The sequence below is a fragment of the Lichenostomus cassidix genome, unplaced genomic scaffold (genome assembly GCF_008360975.1).
Source record: "Lichenostomus cassidix isolate B80296 unplaced genomic scaffold, HeHo_3.0 HiC_scaffold_40, whole genome shotgun sequence".
Classification (NCBI taxonomy): Eukaryota; Metazoa; Chordata; class Aves; order Passeriformes; family Meliphagidae; genus Lichenostomus; species Lichenostomus cassidix.
Genome location: NW_028147459.1, coordinates 2167149 through 2186573, shown reverse-complemented (window position 1 = coordinate 2186573; position 19425 = coordinate 2167149). Strand labels below are relative to the sequence as shown.

Here is a 19425-nt window from a genome sequence, read left to right as displayed (position 1 = left end):
CCCAGTGTCCCCCAGCCTGGCCCTGCCACCCCCGGGGAGGGGACCCTGCTGTCCCCCCTCACCCCCATGTCCCCTCCCCAGAAATACCCCCCCAGTGCCACCACGCTGCACTTCGAGTTCTACGCCGAGCCCGGCGTCGAGGTCAAGGTGGACAAGAGGGTGAGTGATGGGGACATCTGGGGACATCTGGGGTGTCCCCAAAACTCTGCCTTCACCCCTTTTGACCTCCCTTGACCCCCCCAGGCCACCAGCACCACCCTGCACTACATCCACATCGAGCAGCTGGACAAGGTGAGTGGGGGGGGACGTGGATTTGGGGAGGGGGTTCTGCTTTGGTTAGAGCTCCCTTAAATCCCAAAGCCCCAAATTCCTAAATCCCAAACCCTCAAATCGCTAAATCCCACACCCCCAAATCCCCAAATCCCAAACCCCCCAATCCCAAAACCTTCAAATCCCTAAATCCCAAAACCCCTAAATCCCAAACCCCCCCAATCCCAAACCCCCCCAATCCCAAAACCCACAAATCCCAAAACCCCAAATCCCAAACCCTCGAATCCCAAACTCTCAAATCCCAAAACCCCCAAATCCTAAACTCTCAAATCCCTAAATCCCAAAATCCCCCAAATCCCAAACCCTCCAATCCCAAAACCCCCCAATCCCAAAACCCCAAATCTCTAAATCCCAAGTCCCAAACCCCCAATCCCAAAACCCTCAAATCCCAAACCCTCAAATCCCTAAATCCCAAACCCCCCAAATCCCAAACCCTCAAATCCCAAACCCCCAAATCCCAAACCCATTTTCTCTTTTTTCCTCTGCACCCCAAATTATTTTCTTTTATCCCAATTTGTCCTCCTCTCCCTCAGATTTCAGAGAGCCCCTCGGAGATCATGGAATCCCTCACCAAGATGTACAGCATTCCCAAGGACAAGCAGGTGAGCTTGGGGTGACTCTGGGGGCTCAGGGGACACACTGGATGGGGGAAACAGCCCCCCAAACCCCTCCTGAGCCCCCCAAACCCCCCTGAGCCCCCCAAAATCCACTGCCCCCCCCCAGATGCTGCTCTTCACCCACATCCGCCTGGCCCACGGCTTCTCCAACCACAAGAAGCGTCTCCAAGCGGTCCAAGCCCGGCTCCACGCCATCTCCATCCTGGGTGGGGCTTCGTTAAGAGCTGATTTAATTGGGGGGGAGGTTTTGGGGGGCCCAGGGGGGGCCGTTTGGGGTGACCCCCCCTCTCCGCAGTGTACTCCAACGCGCTGCAGGAATCGGCCAACAGCATCCTCTACAACGGCCTCATCGAGGAGCTGGTGGACGTGCTGCAGATCACCGACAAGCAGCTGATGGTGAGACCCCTGAAAACACCCCAAAAACCCCTAAAAACACCTCAAAACCGCCCTGCTGAGCCCGCTGGGTGTCACCAGGACATCAAGGCGGCGTCGCTGAGGACGCTGACGTCCATCGTGCACCTGGAGAGGACGCCGAAGCTGAGCAGCATCATCGACTGCACGGGAACCGCGTCCTACCACGGCTTCCTGCCCGTGCTGGTGCGCAACTGCATCCAGGCCATGATCGGTGAGTCGGGGGATTCGGGGGGCTGGGGGGCAGGGATCCTGAGGGGCTTGGGGGATGTCCTGGGGGCTTGGGAGGATCCTGAGGGTCCTGGGCATGTCATGAGGGGGTTCTGGGGGGCCTTCAGGGTCCTGGGGGCTTGGGGGATCCTGAGGGGGTGCTGGAGGGGCTTGGGTGTGTCCTGGGTGGGTCGTGGGGGATCTTGGGGGCATCATGAGGTGATTCTGGAGGGCTTGGGCGTGTCCAGGGGGCTTGGGGGTATCCTGAGGGGGTGCTGGAGGGGCTTGGGGGTTTCTTGGGGGTTCTGGGATGTTGGGGGTGTCGGGGAGGGGATTATGGAGGGCTTGGGGGTGTTCTGGGGGTCTTGGGGGTGTCCTGGGGGTCCTGGGGGATCTTGGGGGCATCATGAGGTGATTCTGGAGGGCTTGGGCGTGTCCAGGGGGGCTTGGGGGGTCTGAGGGGGTGCTGGAGGGGCTTGGAGATTTCTTGGGGGTCCTGGGGGATATTTGGGGTGTCAGGAGGGGTTCTGGGGGCCTCGGGGGTGCCTGGGGATGTTGAGGGGGCTTGAGGGGCTCCTGGGGTGACTCAGGGGGTCCTGGGGGTATCCTGGGGGCCTCCTGGGGGTCCTGGGTGAGCTCAGGGGGTCTTGGAGGGACTTGGGAGGATTCTGGGGGCTTGGGGGTCCTGGGGGCTTGGGGATGTCCTGGGGGATCTTGGGGTGTCATGAGGGGGTTCTGTGGGGCCTCGGGGGGCTCTTGGGGATGTTGGGGGGGCTTGGGGGGCTCTTCAGGTGGCTCAAGGGGCTTCTGGGGGGCTGCTGGGGGTCTTGGGGGTGTCCTGGTGAATCTTGGGGGAATCCTGAGGGGATCCTGGGGGTCTCAGAGGGCTCCTGGGGGGCTTGGGGGGCTTCTGGGGTGGCTTGAGGGGTCCTGGGAGGGCTTTGCCCATCGCTTGTCCCCTCACCTGCTCGTCACCCATTGCCACACCTGTGCTGGGTCCTGTCCCCTCACCTGTCCCATTACCTGTTCTGTCACCTGCCTGTCATGCATTGCTCCTCCTGTCCCCTCACCTGTGCCATTACTTGTCCCATCATCTTAACACACACCTGTCCCTTTTCCTGTTTCATTTACTTGCCCTACACCTGTCCCATTATTTTTCCCATCACTTTAACTCACATTTGTGCCATTTACTGTCCACTTACCTGCCCTACACTTGTCCTGTTAATTGTTCTCTCACCCTAATCCACACCTGTGCTATATCCTGTCCTTTTACCTGCCCCACACCTGTCCCATCACCTGTCCCCTCACCCTAACCCACACCTGTCCCATCACCTGTACCCTCACCCCAGCCCACACCTCTCCCTGCACCCACCCTATATCTTCCTCTCCCAGTGCCAACCTTGCCCCAGCTCCTCCTCACCCTTCCTTGTGCCCCACACCTGCCCCAGGTGTGCCCCACCCTTCCCAGCACCCCACACCTGCCCCAGGTGTGCCCAGCTGACCCCTGCTGTCCCCCCAGACCCCTCGATGGAGCCTTACCCCCACCAGTTCGCCACGGCTCTCTTCTCCTTCCTCTACCACCTGGCCAGCTACGACGCAGGTGGGGAAGCCTTGGTGTCCTGCGGCATGATGGAGGCTCTGCTCAAGGTGAGACCCCGAAAAAGGTGGCTGCACTCACCTTTTTGGGGTGTTTCAGCCGCTTTTTGGGGTGTTTCAGCCACTTTTTGGGGTGTTTCGGCCACTCTTGGAGGTGTTTCAGCCACTTTTTGGGGCATTTCGGCCGTGTTTTGGGGCGTTTCGGATCCTTTTAGGGTATTTCAGCCACTTTTTGGGGCGTTTTAACCACTTTCTGAGGCATTTCAGCCACTTTTGGGGGTGTTTCGGCTGCTCTTGGGGCGTTTCAGCCACTTTTTGGGGCGTTTCAGCCCCTTTTGGGGTGTCTCACCTGCCGTTTGTCCCCTGGCAGGTGATCAAGTTCCTGGGGGACGAGCAGGACCAGATCACGTTTGTCACGCGGGCGGTGAGGGTGGTGGATCTCATCACCAACCTGGACATGGCTGCGTTCCAGTCGCACAGCGGCCTCTCCATCTTCATCTACCGCCTCGAGGTGCTGCCCTGCCCCGCTTTTGGGGTGCTTTGGGGTCCCTCCGGGTTGTTTTTGGGTTCTTTTGGGTTGTTTTGGGGTCTCCAGGTTGTTTTGGGGTGCTTTGGGGTCCCTCCGGGGTGTTTTGGGGGTCTCTCCAGGTTGTTTTTGGGTCTTTCTGCGTTGTTTCGGGGTCCCTCCAGGTTGTTTTGGGGTGTTTTGGAGTTCTTCCAGGTTGTTTTGGGGTCCCTCCAGGTTGTTTTGGGGTGGTTTGGGGTCTCTCCCGGCTGGTTTGGGGTGTCTTGGCACCCCTCTGGGTGGTTTTTGGGTCATTCTGGGGTGTTTTGGGGTGTTTTGAGGTCCCTCTGGGTTGTTCAGGGGTCCTTCTGGGTTGTTTTGGGGTGTTATGGGGTCTCTCCAGGTTGTTCTGAGGTCTCTCTGGGTTGATTTGTGGTCTCTCTGGGTTGTTTTGGGGTGTTTTGGGGTCTTCCCAGCTTGTTTTGGGGTCCCTCTAGGTTGTTTTGGGGTCTCTCCAGGTTGTTTCGGGGTTCCTCAGGGTTGTTTTCTGGTCTCTCTGGGTTGTTTTGGGGTGTTTTGGGGTTCCTCAGGACTGTTTTGGGATGCTGAGGGTTGTTTCAGGGTCTCTCGGGGGTGTTTTGGGGTCTCTCCGGGTTTTTTTGGGATCTCTCAGGGCTGTTTTGGGGTCACTCAGGGCTGTTTTGGGATGCTGAGGGTTATTTCAGGGTCCCTCAGGGCTGTTTTGGGGTCCCTCAGGGCAGTTTTGGGGTCCCTCAGGGCAGTTTTGGGGTCCCTCAGGACATTCGGGGTGCTCAGTCTCTGTCCCCTTCCAGCACGAGGTGGACCTGTGCCGCCGCGAGTGTCCCTTTGTCATCAAGCCCAAGGTGCAGCGGCCGCCTGCTGCCACCCTGCCCGAGGGCGAGGACATGGAGACGGACATGGAGGGTGAGCAGAGGGACAGCAGCAGCACTGCCCCACCCTGCCGTGTCCCCTGTCACCTCTGCAATGTCACCGTCCCCCCGCAGTGACCGACGTGGCCATGGAGAGCAGCCCAGGCCCCTCGGCCGAGGCCCGGCCGGACCCTGCGCCCCCAGCCGCCCCGGCTGTCCCCAGCACCAGCACTGCCACCCCCTCCCCGCGCGGCGGTAGGTGCCACCCGGGCCCTGGGGACAATGGGGACACTGGGGACATGCAGGGATGTCACCTCTCGGTGTCACCCGCCAGGAGTGCAGTGCATCCCACAGCGCGCCGCCTTGCTCAAATCCATGCTGAACTTCCTCAAGAAAGCCATCCAAGACCCCGCCTTCTCCGACGGCATCCGCCACGGTGCGTGTCCCCAGTGTCCCCAAACCCCGCCGGGGTGACAGCCGGCTGTCACCCTGCCCGCTGACCCCTCGGTGTGTCCCCTCAGTGATGGACGGCTCGCTGCCCACCTCGCTGAAGCACATCATCAGCAACGCCGAGTACTACGGCCCCTCGCTGTTCCTGCTGGGTGAGCCACGCCCCGCCACGCCCTGCCCCACCTGTGGCAGGTGTCCAGGTGTGCAGGGGTCCAGGACCCCGCCCCCGATGGCCACGCCCACCCTCAGTGCCCCCCTGTCTCTCCTCCCGCCGCAGCGACCGAGGTGGTGACGGTGTTCGTGTTCCAGGAGCCCTCGCTGCTGTCCTCGCTGCAGGACAACGGCCTCACCGACGTCATGCTGCACGCCCTGCTCATCAAGGACGTGAGTGTGCTCACCTGTCCCCTCACCTGGCGCTCACCTGTCCCCTCACCTGTCCCCTCACCTGTCACCTCACCTGTCCCTTCACCTGTCCCATCACCTGTCCCCTCACCGACGTCATGCTGCACGCCCTGCTCATCAAGGACGTGAGTGTGCTCACCTGTCCCCTCGGCTGTCCCTTCACCTGTCCCCTCACCTGTCCTCTCAGCTGTCCATTTGTGTGTCCCCTCACCTGTCCTTTCACCTATTCCATCACCTGTCCCCTCGTGTATCCCCTTACCTGTCCCCTCACCGACGTCATGCTGCACGCCCTGCTCATCAAGGACGTGAGTGTCCTCACCTGTCCCCTCACCTGTCCCCTCACCTGTACCCTCACCGACGTCATGCTGCACGCGCTGCTCATCAAGGATGTGAGTGTCCTCACCTGTCCCCTCACCTGTCCCCTCACCTGTCCCCTCACCTGTCCCCTCACCTGTCCCCTCATCGATGTCACGCTGCACATAATGCTCATCAAGGACACGAGTGTTCCCTCACCTGTCCCCTCATCTCTTCCCTTGTGTTTCTCAGCACCTGTTCCTCCATGTGTCCCCACACCTGTCCCATGGCCTGTCACCCTGCCAAGTCTTTCTACCTGTCCCACTTCTTGTACCTGTTCCATTTCCTGTCACTGCACCTGTTCCATTTCCTGTCATTGCACCTGTTCCATTTCCTGTCATTGCACCTGTTCCATTTCCTGCACCTGTTCCATTTCCTGCACCTGTTCCATTTCCTGCACCTGTTCCATTTCCTGTCATTGCACCTGTTCCGTTTCCTGTCCTGCACCTGCCACTCACCTGGCCCTACATTTCACCTGTCCCCTCACCTGTCCATCCTGCATTGCCACACCTGTTCCATTCTCCTGTTTCCTTACCTGTCCTACATTTGTCCCATTACCTGTCTGTCACCCCAAACCACACCTGTCCCATCTCCTGTCCCCTTACTTGCCCTAAACCTATCCCATCACCTGTCTGTCACCCCAACCCACACCTGTCCCATCTCCTGTCCCCTACACCTGTCCCTACATGAGTCCCATTACCTGTCTCATCACCCCAACCCACACCTGTCCTGTGTCTTGTCCCCTTACCTGCCCTACACCTGTCCCATTATCTGTCCTCTCACCTGCACGTCACCCTAACCCATACCTGTTCCTTTACCTGTCTGTTTACCTGTCCTACACATGTCCTACTCCTATCCTTCACCTGTCCTATCACCCCAAGCCACACCTGTCACACTCCTGTCCCCTTACCTGCCCTATGCCTATCCCCTCACCTGCCCATCACCCCATCCCACACCTCTCCCCATACCCACCCTACACCTTCCTCCACCACCACCAACCTACCCCACCTTTCCCTGCCACCCCAGCTCCCCTCACCTGCCCCAGGTGTGCCCACAGCCCGTCTCACCTGTCCCCAGGTGCCAGTGACACGTGAGGTGCTGGGCTCTCTGCCCACCCTACACCTTCCTACCCCATCTCCCTTCACCTGCCCCAGGTGTGCCCCAGGTGTGCCCACAGCCTGTCTCCCCTGTCCCCAGGTGCCAGCCGTGCAGGAGGTGCTAAGCTGCCCTCCCACCCTACACCTTCCTACCCCACCTCCCCCTTCCCATCTCCCCTCACCTGCCCCAGGTGTGCCCCAGGTGTGCCCACAGCCTGTCTCCCGTGCCCCCAGGTGCCAGCCACGCGGGAGGTGCTGGGCTCCCTGCCCACTGTACACCTTCCTACCCCACTTCCTCCACCCCATCTCCCCTCACCTGCCCCAGGTGTGCCCCAGGTGTGCCCACAGCCTGTCTCACCTGTCCCCAGTTGCCAGCCACGCGGGAGGTGCTGGGCTCCCTGCCCACCCTACACCTTCCTACCCCACCTCCTCCTCCTGCTTCCCCTTCCCATCTCCCCTCAGCTGCCCCAGGTGTGCCCAGGTGTGCCCAGGTGTGCCCACAGCCCGTCTCCCCATCCCCAGGTGCCAGCCATGCGGGAGGTGCTGGGCTCCCTACCCACCCTACACCTTCCTACCCCACCTCCCCTCACCTGCCCCAGGTGTGCCCAGGTGTGCCCAGGTGTGCCCACAGCCCGTCTCCCCATCCCCAGGTGCCAGCCACGCGGGAGGTGCTGGGCTCCCTACCCACCCTACACCTTCCTACCCCACCTCCCCTCACCTGCCCCAGGTGTGCCCAGGTGTGCCCAGGTGTGCCCACACCCCGTCTCCCCATCCCCAGGTGCCAGCCACGCGGGAGGTGCTGGGCTCGCTGCCCAACGTGTTCAGCGCGCTGTGCCTGAACGCTCGGGGGCTGCAGAGCTTCGTGCAGTGCCAGCCCTTCGAGCGACTCTTCAAGGTGCTGCTGTCCCCTGACTACCTGCCCGCCATGCGGCGCCGCCGCAGCTCCGACCCCCTCGGTGAGACACACCGGGTTTGGGGGTTTTGGGGGTTTTTTTGAGTTTTTTTTGGGGGGGTTTTTAGGGGTTTTTTAGGGGTTTTGTTGGGGTTTTTGGGGGTTTTTTAGGGTTTTGGGGGTTTAGGGTTTTTTTGGTTTTTGGGGGTTTTTGGGGGTTTTGGGGGTTTTGGGGGTTTTGGGGTTTTTGGGGGTTTTTGGGGGTTTTGGGTTTTTTCGGGGTTTTGGGGGGTTTTTTTTGGGTTTTTTGGGTTTTTTGGGGTTTTTTGGGGTTTTTGGTTTTTTGGGGGTTTTGGGGTTTTGGGGTTTTGGGGGTTTTTGGGGGGTTTTTTGGGGTTTTGGGGGTTTTTGGGGGTTTGGGGGTTTTGGGGGGTTTTTGGGGGTTTTTTGGGGTTTTTTTGGGGCTTTTTTGGGTTTTTGGGGGTTTTTGGGGGGTTTTTTAGGGTTTTTGGGGGTTTTTTTGGGGGTTTTGGGGTTTTTTTGGGGTTTTTAGGGTTTTTTTGGGTTTTTGGGGTTTTTTTGGGGGTTTTTGGGGTGTTTTGGGGGTTTTGGGGGTTTTTTTTGGGGTTTTTGGGGTTTTTAGGGTTTTTTGGGGTTTTGGGGGTTTTTGGTTTTTGGGGGTTTTTGGGGTTTTTGGGGGTTTTTTTTGGGGTTTTGGGGGGTTTTGGGTTTTTTGGGGGTTTTTTGTAGTTTTTTGGGATTTTTTGGGGGGTTTGGGGGTTTTTTGGGGGTTTTTGGGGGTTTTTGGGGTTTTTGGGGTTTTTTGGGGGTTTTGGGGGTTTTTGGGGTTTTTTTGGGTTTTTTTGGGTTTTTGGGGGGTTTTTGGGTTTTTGGGTTTTTGGGGTTTTGGGGTTTTTTGGGGGGTTTTTGGGGTTTTTGGGGGTTTTTTGGGGTTTTTTTTGGGGTTTTGGGGGTTTTTTGGGGTTGGGGTTATGGTGGGGATTTGTTACGTTGGGGTTTTGTGTTAAGGTTTTGTTGTATTTGGGTTTTCGTTATGTTGAGGTTATTAGTTGTATTGGGGATTTTTGTTATATGGGATTTTCATCATATTGAGGTTCTTCGTCGTGTTGGGGATTTTTGTCATATTTGGGATTTTCGTTATATTTAGGTTCTTCGTTGTTTGGGGATTTTATTGGGGATTTTTGTCATATTTGGGATTTTCATCATATTGAGGTTCTTAGTTGTATTGAGGCTTTTTGTTGTATTTAAGTTTTTCATTGTATTTAGATTTTTCGTGGTATTGGGGATTTTTTTTATATTTGGGTTTTTCATTATATTTAGGTTTTTTGTTGTATTGGGGATTTTTGTCATAGTTGGGATTTTCATTATATTTAGGTTTTTCGTCGTGTTGGGGATTTTTGTTATATTTGGGTTTTTCATATTTAGGTTCTTCATGGGGAATTTTATTGGGGATTTTTGTTATGTTTGGGTTTTTCATTATATTTAGGTTTTTCGTTGTATTGGGGATTTTTGTTATAGTTGGGATTTTTGTTATATTGGGGCTCATTAGATTGAGGTTCTTGGTTATATTTGGGCTCTTGGTTATATTGGGGCTTCATTATATTTGGGGCTTTTTGTTATCTTTGGGACTTTTTGTTATATTGGGGCTTTTGTTATATTTGGGGTTTTCATTATATTGGGTTTCTTTATATTGAGGTTCTTGGTTATATGGAGGCTTTTTGTTATATTTGGGTTTTATTATATTGGGGCTCTTCATTATATTTGGGCTCTTTGTTGTATTAGGGTTTTTCATTGTATTTGGGGCTTTTCATTATTGTTGTGGCTTTTTGTTATATTTGGACTTTTGGTTATATTGGAGCTTCATTATATTGGGGTTCTTCATTATATTGGGGTTTGTTAATTGGGGTTTTTCGTTATGTTGAGGTTTGTTATTTTGAGATTCTTGGTTATATTAGGGCTTTTTGTTACATTGAGGCTCTTGGTTATATTGGGGCTTCGTTATATTGGGGTTTGGAATTTGTTATATTGGGATTCTTCATTATATTGGGGTTTGTTAATTGGGGTTCTTGGTTATATTGGGGTTTGTTATATTAAGGCTTTTTGTTATATTGAGGCTCTGTTATATTGGGGTTTGTTAATTAGGGTTTTTCGTTATGTTGAGATTTATTATTTTGGGATTCTTAGTTATATTAGGGCTTTTTGTTATATTGAGGCTCTGTTATATTGGGGTTTGTTATATTGGGGTTTGTTATATTGGGGTTTGTTAATTGGGGTTCTTCGTTATGTTGAGGTTTGTTATCTTGGGATTCTTGGTTACATTAGGGCTTTTTGTTAAATTGAGGCTCTTGATTATATTGGGGTTTCATATTGGGGCTCTTAGTTATATTGGGGCTCATTGTTGTATTTGGGCTCTTTGTTATATTGGGGCTTGATTATATTTGGGATTTTTCGCTATATTGGGGTTCATTATATTGGGTTTCTTGGTTATATTGGGGTTTGTTATATTAGGGCTTTTTGTTATATTGAGGCTCTTTTATATTGGGGTTTGTTAATTGGGGTTCCTCGTTATGTTGAGATTTGTTATCTTGGGATTCTTGGTTACATTAGGGCTTTTTGTTAAATTGGGGCTTTTGGTTATATTGGGGCTCATTTTCATATTGGGATTTTTCGTTCTATTGGGCTTTTTGTTGTATTGGGGGTCTTGATTGTATTTGGGCTCATTTTTGTATTGGGGCTTCGTTATTTTGGAGGTCTTGGTTGTATTGGGGTTCTGTTAGGGCTTTTTGTTATATTCAGGCTTTTGGTTATATTAGGGCTTCATTGTTTTGGGGTTTGTTAATTGGGGTTCTTCATTATGTCGAGGTTTGTTATTTTGGGGTTCTTGGTTATATTAGGGCTTTTTGTTAAATTGAAGCTCTTGGTTATATTGGGGCTTCGTTATATTGGGGTTTGGAGTTTGTTATATTGGGATTCTTCATTATATTGGGGTTTGTTAATTGGGGTTCTTGGTTATATTGGGGTTTGTTATATTAAGGCTTTTTGTTATATTGAGGCTCTTTTATATTGGGGTTTGTTATATTAAGGCTTTTTGTTATATTGAGGCTCTTTTATATTGGGGTTTGTTAATTGGGGTTTGTTAATTGGGGTTCCTCGTTATGTTGAGATTTGTTATCTTGGGATTCTTGGTTACATTAGGGCTTTTTGTTAAATTGGGGCTTTTGGTTATATTGGGGCTCATTTTCATATTGGGATTTTTCGTTCTATTGGGGCTTTTGGTTATATAGGGGCTTCATTACATTGGGGCTCTTGGTTATATTGGGGTTCTTCGTTATATTGGGGTTTGTTAATTGGGGTTCTTAGTTACATCAGGGTTTATTATTTTTGGGTTCTTGGTTATATTATGGCTTTTTGTTATATTGAGGCTCTTGGTTATATTGGGGCTCTGGGTTATATTGGGGTTTGTTAATTAGGGTTCTTCGTTATGTTGAGATTTGTTATCTTGGAATTCTTGGTTATATTAGGGGTTTTTGTTACATTGAGGCTCTTTGTTGTATTGGGGCTTTTGGTTATATTTGGGCTCATTTTCATATTGGGGATTTTCATTATATTGGGGCTTTTTGTTATATTAGGAGTCTTGACTGTATTTGGGCTCATTGTATTGGGGCTTCGTTATTTTGGGGTTCTTGGTTATATTGGGGTTTTTTTATATTAGGGCTTTTTGTTATATTCAGGCTTTTGGTTATATTGGGGCTTTGTTATATTGGGGTTTGTTAATTGGGGTTCTTCATTGTGTTGAGGTTTTTTATTTTGGGATTCTTGGTTGTATTAGGGCTTTTTGTTAAATTGAGGCTCTTGGTTATATTGGGACTTTTGGTTGTATTGGGGCTTCATTATGTTGGGGTTTGTTAATTGGGGTTCTTCGTTACGTTGGGGTTCATTATGTTGGGTTCTTGGTTGTATTGAGGTTTTTAGCTATTTTGGGGTTCTTGGTTCTATTGGGACTTTGGGTTATATTGGGGCTTTTAGTTATATCGGGGCTGTTAATTACACTGGGGCTGTTAATTATCTATCGGGGCTGTTAATTATATTTGGGCTCTTCATTATGTTGGGGGGGTTGGGGTTACCTGCAGAGTGACCCCAGGGGCTGTTGGGGATCTGGTGGGGTGTTGGTGGTATTGTTGTTATTATTATTATTATTATTATTATTATTATTATTATTATTATTATTGCTGTTGTTACTATTTGTATTTATTTGATTTTATTATTGTATTATTGTTATGATGTTATGGTACTTTTATGGTAATATTAATAGTGTTACTATTAATATTGCCATAAAATAAAACAAAAAAACCCCCATAAAATCCCAAAAAAACAGTAGCACTATTATTATTAGTGTTATTACTATTAATATTATTATTATTAATAATTACTATTATTGTATTTGCTATTAATACTGTCATTGTGTTGAGGTTCATCCCTATTTTTCACTCCCACCCAGCCCTTCATCCAAACCCCAATTCACCTTTAATTAATTTTAATTAAATTCAATTAACTTTAACCCCTAGTTTTCCGGTTCCCTTTCAGTCTCTGCCCCATTGATTGATCACCACCCCAATTTTTAACCCTTTCCTGTCCCCGCAGGTGACACAGCGTCCAACCTGGGCAGTGCTGTGGACGAGCTGATGAGACACCAGCCCACGCTCAAGACTGATGCCACCACTGCCATCATCAAGGTGACACCGCGGGGTCACTGTCACCAGCTGTGACCCACCTGTGCCATCAGCTGTGTCCCCACCTGTGCCATCCCCTGTGCCCCACCTGTGCCATCCCCTGTGCCATCCCCTGTGTCCCCACCTGTGCCCTCTTCCCTTCCCTCCCCTGTCCCATTACTTGTCCCTCACCTGCCCTACACCTGTCCCGTTACCTGATCCCAAAAGGATCCCAACCTCCCTCAGCTGGGGGATAAGGTTTAGGATAAGGATCCCACCCTAAAATCCAACTTCCCCCAGTTGGGGAATAGGATTTAGGATCATCCCAAAAACATCCGCCCCAAACCCCAATAGGATTTAGGATCTCACCCCAAACCCTCAATAGGATTTAGGATCTCACCCAAACCCTCAATAGGATTTGGGGTTCACCCCAAACCCCAATAGGATTTAGGATTCCACCTAAACCCCCAACAGGATTTAGGATCTCATCCCAAACCCCAATAGTATTTAGGATCTCACCCCAAACCCCACTATCCCCAGCTCCTGGAGGAGATCTGCAGCCTGGGCCGTGACCCTAAATACATCTGCCAGAAGCCGTCGATGCAGAAGGCTGATGGCACTGTGGCTGCTCTGCCCACCCCAAACCCCAATGGGATTTAGGATCTCACCCCAAATGCTCAATAGGATTTAGGATCTCACCCCAAACCCCAATGGGATTTAGGATCTCACCCCAAACCCCCAACAGGATTTAGGATCTCACCCCAAACCCCCAATAGGATTTAGCATCCCACCCTAAACTCCAACTTCTCTCAGCTGTGGGATAAGATTTAGGATCATCCCAAAAGCATCCCAACCTCCTCCTAGCTGTGGGATATGATTTAGTATCCCACCCCAAACCCCAATAGGATTTAGGATCTCACCCCAAACTCTCAATATGATTTAGGATCTCGTGCTAAACACCCAATAGGATTTAAGATCTCACCCCAAACCCCCAACAGGATTTAGGATCCCACCCCAAACCCCAATAGGATTTAGGATCTCACCCAAACCCTGATGTCCCGTAGCTCCTGGAGGAGATCTGCAGCCTGGGCCGTGACCCCAAGTACATCTGCCAGAAGCCGTCCATGCAGAAGGCTGATGGCACTGCGGCTGCTCTGCCCACCCCAAACCCCAATGGGATTTGAGATCCCACCCTAACCCCCAATAAGATTTAAGATCTCACCCAAAACCCCCAATAGGATTTAGCATCCCACCCTAAACTCCAACTTCTCCCAGCTGTGGGATAAGATTTAGGATCATCCCAAAAGCGTCCCAACCTCCTCCTAGCTGTGGGATAGTATTTTAGATCTCACCCCAAACCCTAATAGGATTTAGGATCCCACCCCAAACCCTCAATAGGATTTAGCATCGCACCCTAAACTCCACCTTCCTCCAGCTAAGGGGATAAGATTTAGGATAAAGATTCCACCCCAAACCCCAATAGTATTTAGGATCCCACCCCAAACTCTCAATATGATTTAGGATCTCACCCCAAACCCCAATAGGATTTGGGATCTCACCCCAAACCCCAATAGGATTTAGGATCTCACCCCAAACCCCAATAGGATTTAGGATCTCACCCCAAACCCCAATAGTATTTAGGATCTCACCCCAAACCCCAATAGGATTTAGGATCTCACCCAAACCCTGATGTCCCGTAGCTCCTGGAGGAGATCTGCAGCCTGGGCCGTGACCCCAAGTACATCTGCCAGAAGCCGTCGATGCAGAAGGCCGATGGCACTGCGGCCGCGCCGCCGCCGCGCTCGCCCCACGCCGCCGAGGAGGCGTCCAGCGAGGATGAGGAGGAGGAGGAAGTGCAGGCCATGCAGAGCTTCGGGGCAGCGCAGCAGAGCGAGGCTGAGCCCAGCCAGACGTGGGTGCTGGGGGGTTTGGGGTGGTTTTGGGGTGGTTTTGAGGTGGTTTGGGGGGTTGTGGGGTGGTTTTGAGGTGATTTTGGGGTGGGATTGGAGGGTTTGGGGGGTTTTGGGGTGGGGATTGAGGGAATTTTGGGGTGGTTTGGGGGTTGTGGGGTGGGATTGGGGAGTTTGGGGTTGTGGGGTGAGGATTGTGAGTTTTGGGTGGTTTGGGGTGGTTTGGGGGTTTTTGGGGTGGTTTGGGGGGTTGTGGGGTGGTTTTGAGGTGATTTTGGGGTGGGGATTGGAGGGTTTGGGGTGGTTTGGGTGGGGATTGGGGGGTTTGGGGGGTTTTGGGGGGATTAAGGTGTGGATTTGGGTTTGAATCTGAGGATTTGGGGTTTCACAAGACTAGGAGGGCTCTGGACAGGCTGGATCTGTGGAGAGAATTTGAGGATTTGGGGCAGAATTTGAGGATTTGGGGCAGAATTTGAGGATTTGGGGCAGAATTTGAGGATTTGGGGCAGAATTTGAGGATTTGGAGCAGAATTCAAGGATTTAGGGTTTGACCATACCAGAATCTGTGAGAGACACTAAGGATTTTGGGGTGGAATCCAAGAATTTGGGGTTTCAGGAGGGTTTGGGATAGGCTGGATCCATGGGAGAATCTGAGGATTTTGGGGTGGAATCCAAGGATTTAGGGTTGAATCCAGGGATTTAGGGTTTGACCACACCAGGAGGATTTTGGACAGGCTGGAAATGTGGGCAGAATCCGAGGATTTGGGGCAGAATCCAAGGATTTGGGGCAGAATCCAAGGATTTGGGGCAGAATCCAAGGATTTGGGGTTTCACAAGACTAGGAGGGCTCTGGACAGGCTGGATCTGTGAGGAAAATCCCAGGATATTGGGGTTGAATCCAAGGATTTGGGGTTTAACCATTCCAGACAAAGTTCTTCCTAGAAAAAGGGATTAGGAATTGCAAAGAGCTGCTCAGGGGAATGAATTTTCGTTATTCTTCCTCAATTTTCTACTCATTCCTTCCATTTTTCTACTTCTAAATTTCAATCTCACTCCCTCAAATTCAATTTTTTTCCCCAATTTTTTAATTAATCCCATTTTTCCCCCCTCAGGGTGGTTGGCACTGAGGAGAGAATCCCCATCCCTCTCATGGACTACATCCTCAACGTGGTGAGGAGGAGTTTGGGCTCCCTGGGGGGATTTTGGGGTCCCTGGAAAGTTTTTTGGGATCCCTGGAGGGGTTTTGGGGGTCCCTGGAGGTTTTTTGGGATCCCTGAAGGGATTTTGGTGTCCCTAGTGTGGTTTTTGGTGTCCCTGGAAGGTTTTTTGGGTCCCTGGAGGGGTTTTTGGTGTCCCTTGGAGGGTTTTTTGGGGTCCCTGGAGGGTTTTTGGTGTCCCTGGAAGGTATTTTGGGATCCCTGGAAGGGTTTTTTTGGGATCCCTGGGGGGATTTTGGGGTCCTTGGGAGGTTTTTCTGTTTCCCTGGAAGGATTTTGGTGTCCCTGAAGGGGATTTTGGGATCCCTGGAAGGATTTTGGGGTCCCTGGGAGGTTTTTGGTGTCCGTGAAGGAGACTTTGGTGTCCCTGGAAGGTTTTTTTGGGTTCCCTGGAAGATTTTTTGGGGTCCCCAGCAGGATTCCCAGCCCCCTGACCCCAAACTCTCCCCAGATGAAGTTCGTGGAGTCAATCCTGAGCAACAACACCACCGATGATCACTGCCAGGAGTTTGTGGCCCAGAGGGGACTTCGGCCTCTTGTCACCATCCTGGGGCTGCCAAACCTCCCCGTGGATTTCCCAACCTCTGCTGCCTGCCAGGCCGTGGCTGGGGTCTGCAAATCCATCCTGGTACGGGTGAAAGTTCATTTTTGGGGGATAAAAATCCATCCTGGGGTCTGCAAATCCATCCTGGGGTCTGCAAATCCATCCTGGTACGGGTAAAAATATATCCTGGAGGGGTTAAAATCCATCCTGGGGTCTGCAAATCCATCCTGGTACGGGTGAAAATATGTCCTGGGGGGATTAAAATCCATCCTGGGGTCTGAAAATCCATCCTGGTACGGGTGAAAATGCATTTTTGGGGGATAAAAATCCATCCTGGGGTCTGCAAATCCATCCTGGTATGGATTGGGGGGATAAAAATACATTTTTGGGGGATAAAATCCATCATAGGGGACTAAAAATCCATTCTGGTATGGGTAAAAATACATTTTTGGGGATAAAATCCCTCCTGGGGGACAAAAAATCCATCTTGGTACAGCCTGGGGGAGTAAAAATCCATCCTGAGGGGATAAAAATCCATCCTGGGGGGCTGAAAATCCATCCTGGTACGGCCTGGGGGGATAAAAATCCATTTATGGGTCTGCAAATCCATCCTGGTATGGCCTGGGGGTGTAAAAATCTGTCCTGGGGGGATAAAATCCATCCTGGGGGGCTGAAAATCCATCCTGGTCCTGTGACCCCCCTGTCCCCTCTCTGTCCCACAGCCCCGAGGTGCTGCAGGAGGTTTTGGTGATTTCTGTGTCCTCCCTGTGACCCCAATGTCCCATTTCTGTCCCCTTGCTGTCCCCCAGACTCTCTCCCACAACCCCAAGGTTCTGCAGGAGTTTTGGTGATTTCTGTAACTCCCAGGAGATTTTGGTCACTCCTGTGACTTTGCTGTGACCCCAAAGTCCTCTATCTCTGTCCCTTCTTTGTGTCACTTCTCTCCCACAATCCCAAGGTTCTCCAGGAGTTTTGGTGATTTCTTTGACCCCGAGAAGGTTTTGGTCACTCTTATGACCCCCAGGAGGTTTTGGTGATTTCTGTGACCCCAATATCCCATTTTTTCTCCCATTCTCTCCCCCCAGACTCTCTCCCACAAGCCCAAGGTTCTCCAGGAAGGCCTGGTGCAGCTGGAGGTTGTTCTCTGTCCCCTCTCTGTCCCCTCTCTGTCACTTCTCTCCCACAATCCCAAGGTGCTGCAGGAGTTTTGGTGATTTCTGTGACCCTGAGAAGGTTTTGGTCACTCCTGTGACCCCCAGGAGGTTTTGGTCACTCCTGTAACCCCAATATCCCATTTTTCTCCCGCCAGACTCTTTCCCACGAGCCCAAAGTTCTCCAGGAAGGCCTGGTGCAGCTGGAGGCCATTCTCTGTCCCCTTTCTCTCCCCTCTCTGTCCCCTCTCTCCCACAATTCCAAGGTGCTGCAGGAGGATTTGGTGATTTCTGTGACCCCCAGGAGGATTTGGTCACTTCTATGACCCCAATATCCCGTTATTTTCCCCCCAGACTCTCTCCCATGAGCCCGAAGTTCTCCAGAAGGTTTTGGTGCTTTCTGTTACCCCCAAGAGGTTTTGGTCACTCCTGTGACCCCAGTGTCCCCTCTCTGTGACCCCTCTGTGTCTCCTCTGTCCCCAGATTCTCTCCCACAGTTCCAAGGTTCTCCAGGAGGTTTTGCTGATTTCTGATCCCCAGAAGGTTTTGGTGTTTTCTGTAACTTCCAGGAGGTTTTGGTGATTTCTCTGACCCCAATCTCCCATTTTCTCCCCCCAGACTCTCTCCCACGAGCCCAAGGTTCTCCAGGAAGGCCTGGTGCAGCTGGAGGCAGTGCTCTCAGCTCTGGAGCCCCTGCACAGGCCCATCGAGGCCCCGGGGGGCTCAGCGACCCCTCTGTGTCCCCAGTGTCCCCTCTCTGTCCCCCCAGGCTCTCTCCCACAGTCCCAAGATTCTCCAGGAGTTTTGGTGATTTCTGTAACTCCCAGGAGGTTTTGGTCACTCCTGTGACTTTGCTGTGACCCCAAAGTCCTCTCTCTCTGTCCCTTCTCTGTGTCACTTCTCTCCCACAGTTCCAAGGCTCTCCAGGAGGTTTTGGTGATTTTTCTGAGGTTTTGGTCACCCCTGTTGACCCCAGTGTGACCCCAGTGTCCCCTCTCTGCCCTCTCTCTCCCACAATCCTGAGGTGCTGCAGGAGTTTTGGTGATTTCTGTGACCCAGAGAAGGTTTTGGTCACTCCTGTGACCTCCAGGAGGTTTTGGTGATTTCTATAACCCCAATATCCCATTTTTTCTCCAATTTTCTCCCCCCAGACTCTCTCCCACAAGCCCAAGGTTCTCCAGGAGGTTTTGGTGATTTCTGTGATCTCCGTGAACTATTACGACCCCCAGGAGCTTTTGGTCACTCCTGTAACCCCAATCTCCCATTTTCTCCCCCCAGACTCTCTCCCACGAGCCCAAGGTGCTGCAGGAAGGCCTGGTGCAGCTGGAGGCAGTTCTCTCAGCCCTGGAGCCCCTGCACAGGCCCATCGAGGCTCCGGGGGGCTCAGTGCTGCTGCGGGAGCTGGCCGGGGCCGGGGCAGTGCCGGACGCCACGCTGTCGGCTCAGGCCACCCCCCTGCTGCACGCCCTGACCGCTGCCCACGCCTTCATCATGATGTTCGTGCACACCTGCAGGGTGGGCCAGGTGAGACTGGGGGGATTTTGGGGGTTGGAGGGGATTTGGAGGGATTTTGGGGGATTTTGGGGGGTTAAAGGGATTTGGGGGATTTGGGGTTTTGGGGTTAAAGGATTGCTTGGGGAGGAGTTTTAGGGGTTAGAAAGGGATTTGGGGGGCTTGAAAACAGATTTTGTAGGGGGTTGGAGGATTTGGGGGATTTGGGGGATGGAGGGGTTGGGTGGTTTGGGGGGATTTGAAAGGGGTTTTGTGGGGGTTAAAGGGGATTTGGAGGGCTTGGGAAGGAGTTTTTCAGGGTTAAAAAGGGGATTTGGGGGGATTGAAGGGATTTGGGGCAGTTTGGAGGGATTTAAAAGGGTATTTGTGGGAGTTGAAGGGGATTTAGGTGCTTGGGGAGGAGTTTTTCGGGATTAAAAAGGGGATTTTGGGGGGTTGGAGGGATTATTGGGGTTTTGGGGGATTTGAAAAGGGTTTTTGGAGAGTTGAAGGGGATTTGGAGGGCTTAGGAAGGAGTTTTAGGGGTTAGAAAGGGGATTGGGGGCTTGAAAAGAAGATTTTGTAGGGGTTGGAGGATTTGGGGGATTTTGAGGATTGGAGGGGGTTT

General features: G+C 52.0%; 1 protein-coding gene across 1 annotated transcript in view; it reads left to right on the top strand.

Moving 5' to 3' along the window:
* HUWE1 (HECT, UBA and WWE domain containing E3 ubiquitin protein ligase 1) overlaps window positions 1-19425 on the top strand; it is a 109384-nt gene that overhangs the window by 5991 nt on the left and 83968 nt on the right. Inside the window, exons 7-25 of the mRNA XM_085046277.1 lie at window positions 82-159; window positions 244-291; window positions 864-932; window positions 1054-1153; window positions 1243-1343; window positions 1422-1572; window positions 3088-3215; window positions 3535-3675; window positions 4503-4614; window positions 4695-4814; window positions 4894-4995; window positions 5081-5161; window positions 5287-5393; window positions 7641-7818; window positions 12417-12508; window positions 14185-14396; window positions 15507-15564; window positions 16063-16239; window positions 18585-18830. Of these exons, the coding sequence (XP_084902403.1) occupies window positions 82-159; window positions 244-291; window positions 864-932; window positions 1054-1153; window positions 1243-1343; window positions 1422-1572; window positions 3088-3215; window positions 3535-3675; window positions 4503-4614; window positions 4695-4814; window positions 4894-4995; window positions 5081-5161; window positions 5287-5393; window positions 7641-7818; window positions 12417-12508; window positions 14185-14396; window positions 15507-15564; window positions 16063-16239; window positions 18585-18830 (2301 nt within the window). The remainder of the gene's footprint in view (window positions 1-81; window positions 160-243; window positions 292-863; window positions 933-1053; window positions 1154-1242; window positions 1344-1421; window positions 1573-3087; window positions 3216-3534; window positions 3676-4502; window positions 4615-4694; window positions 4815-4893; window positions 4996-5080; window positions 5162-5286; window positions 5394-7640; window positions 7819-12416; window positions 12509-14184; window positions 14397-15506; window positions 15565-16062; window positions 16240-18584; window positions 18831-19425) is intronic.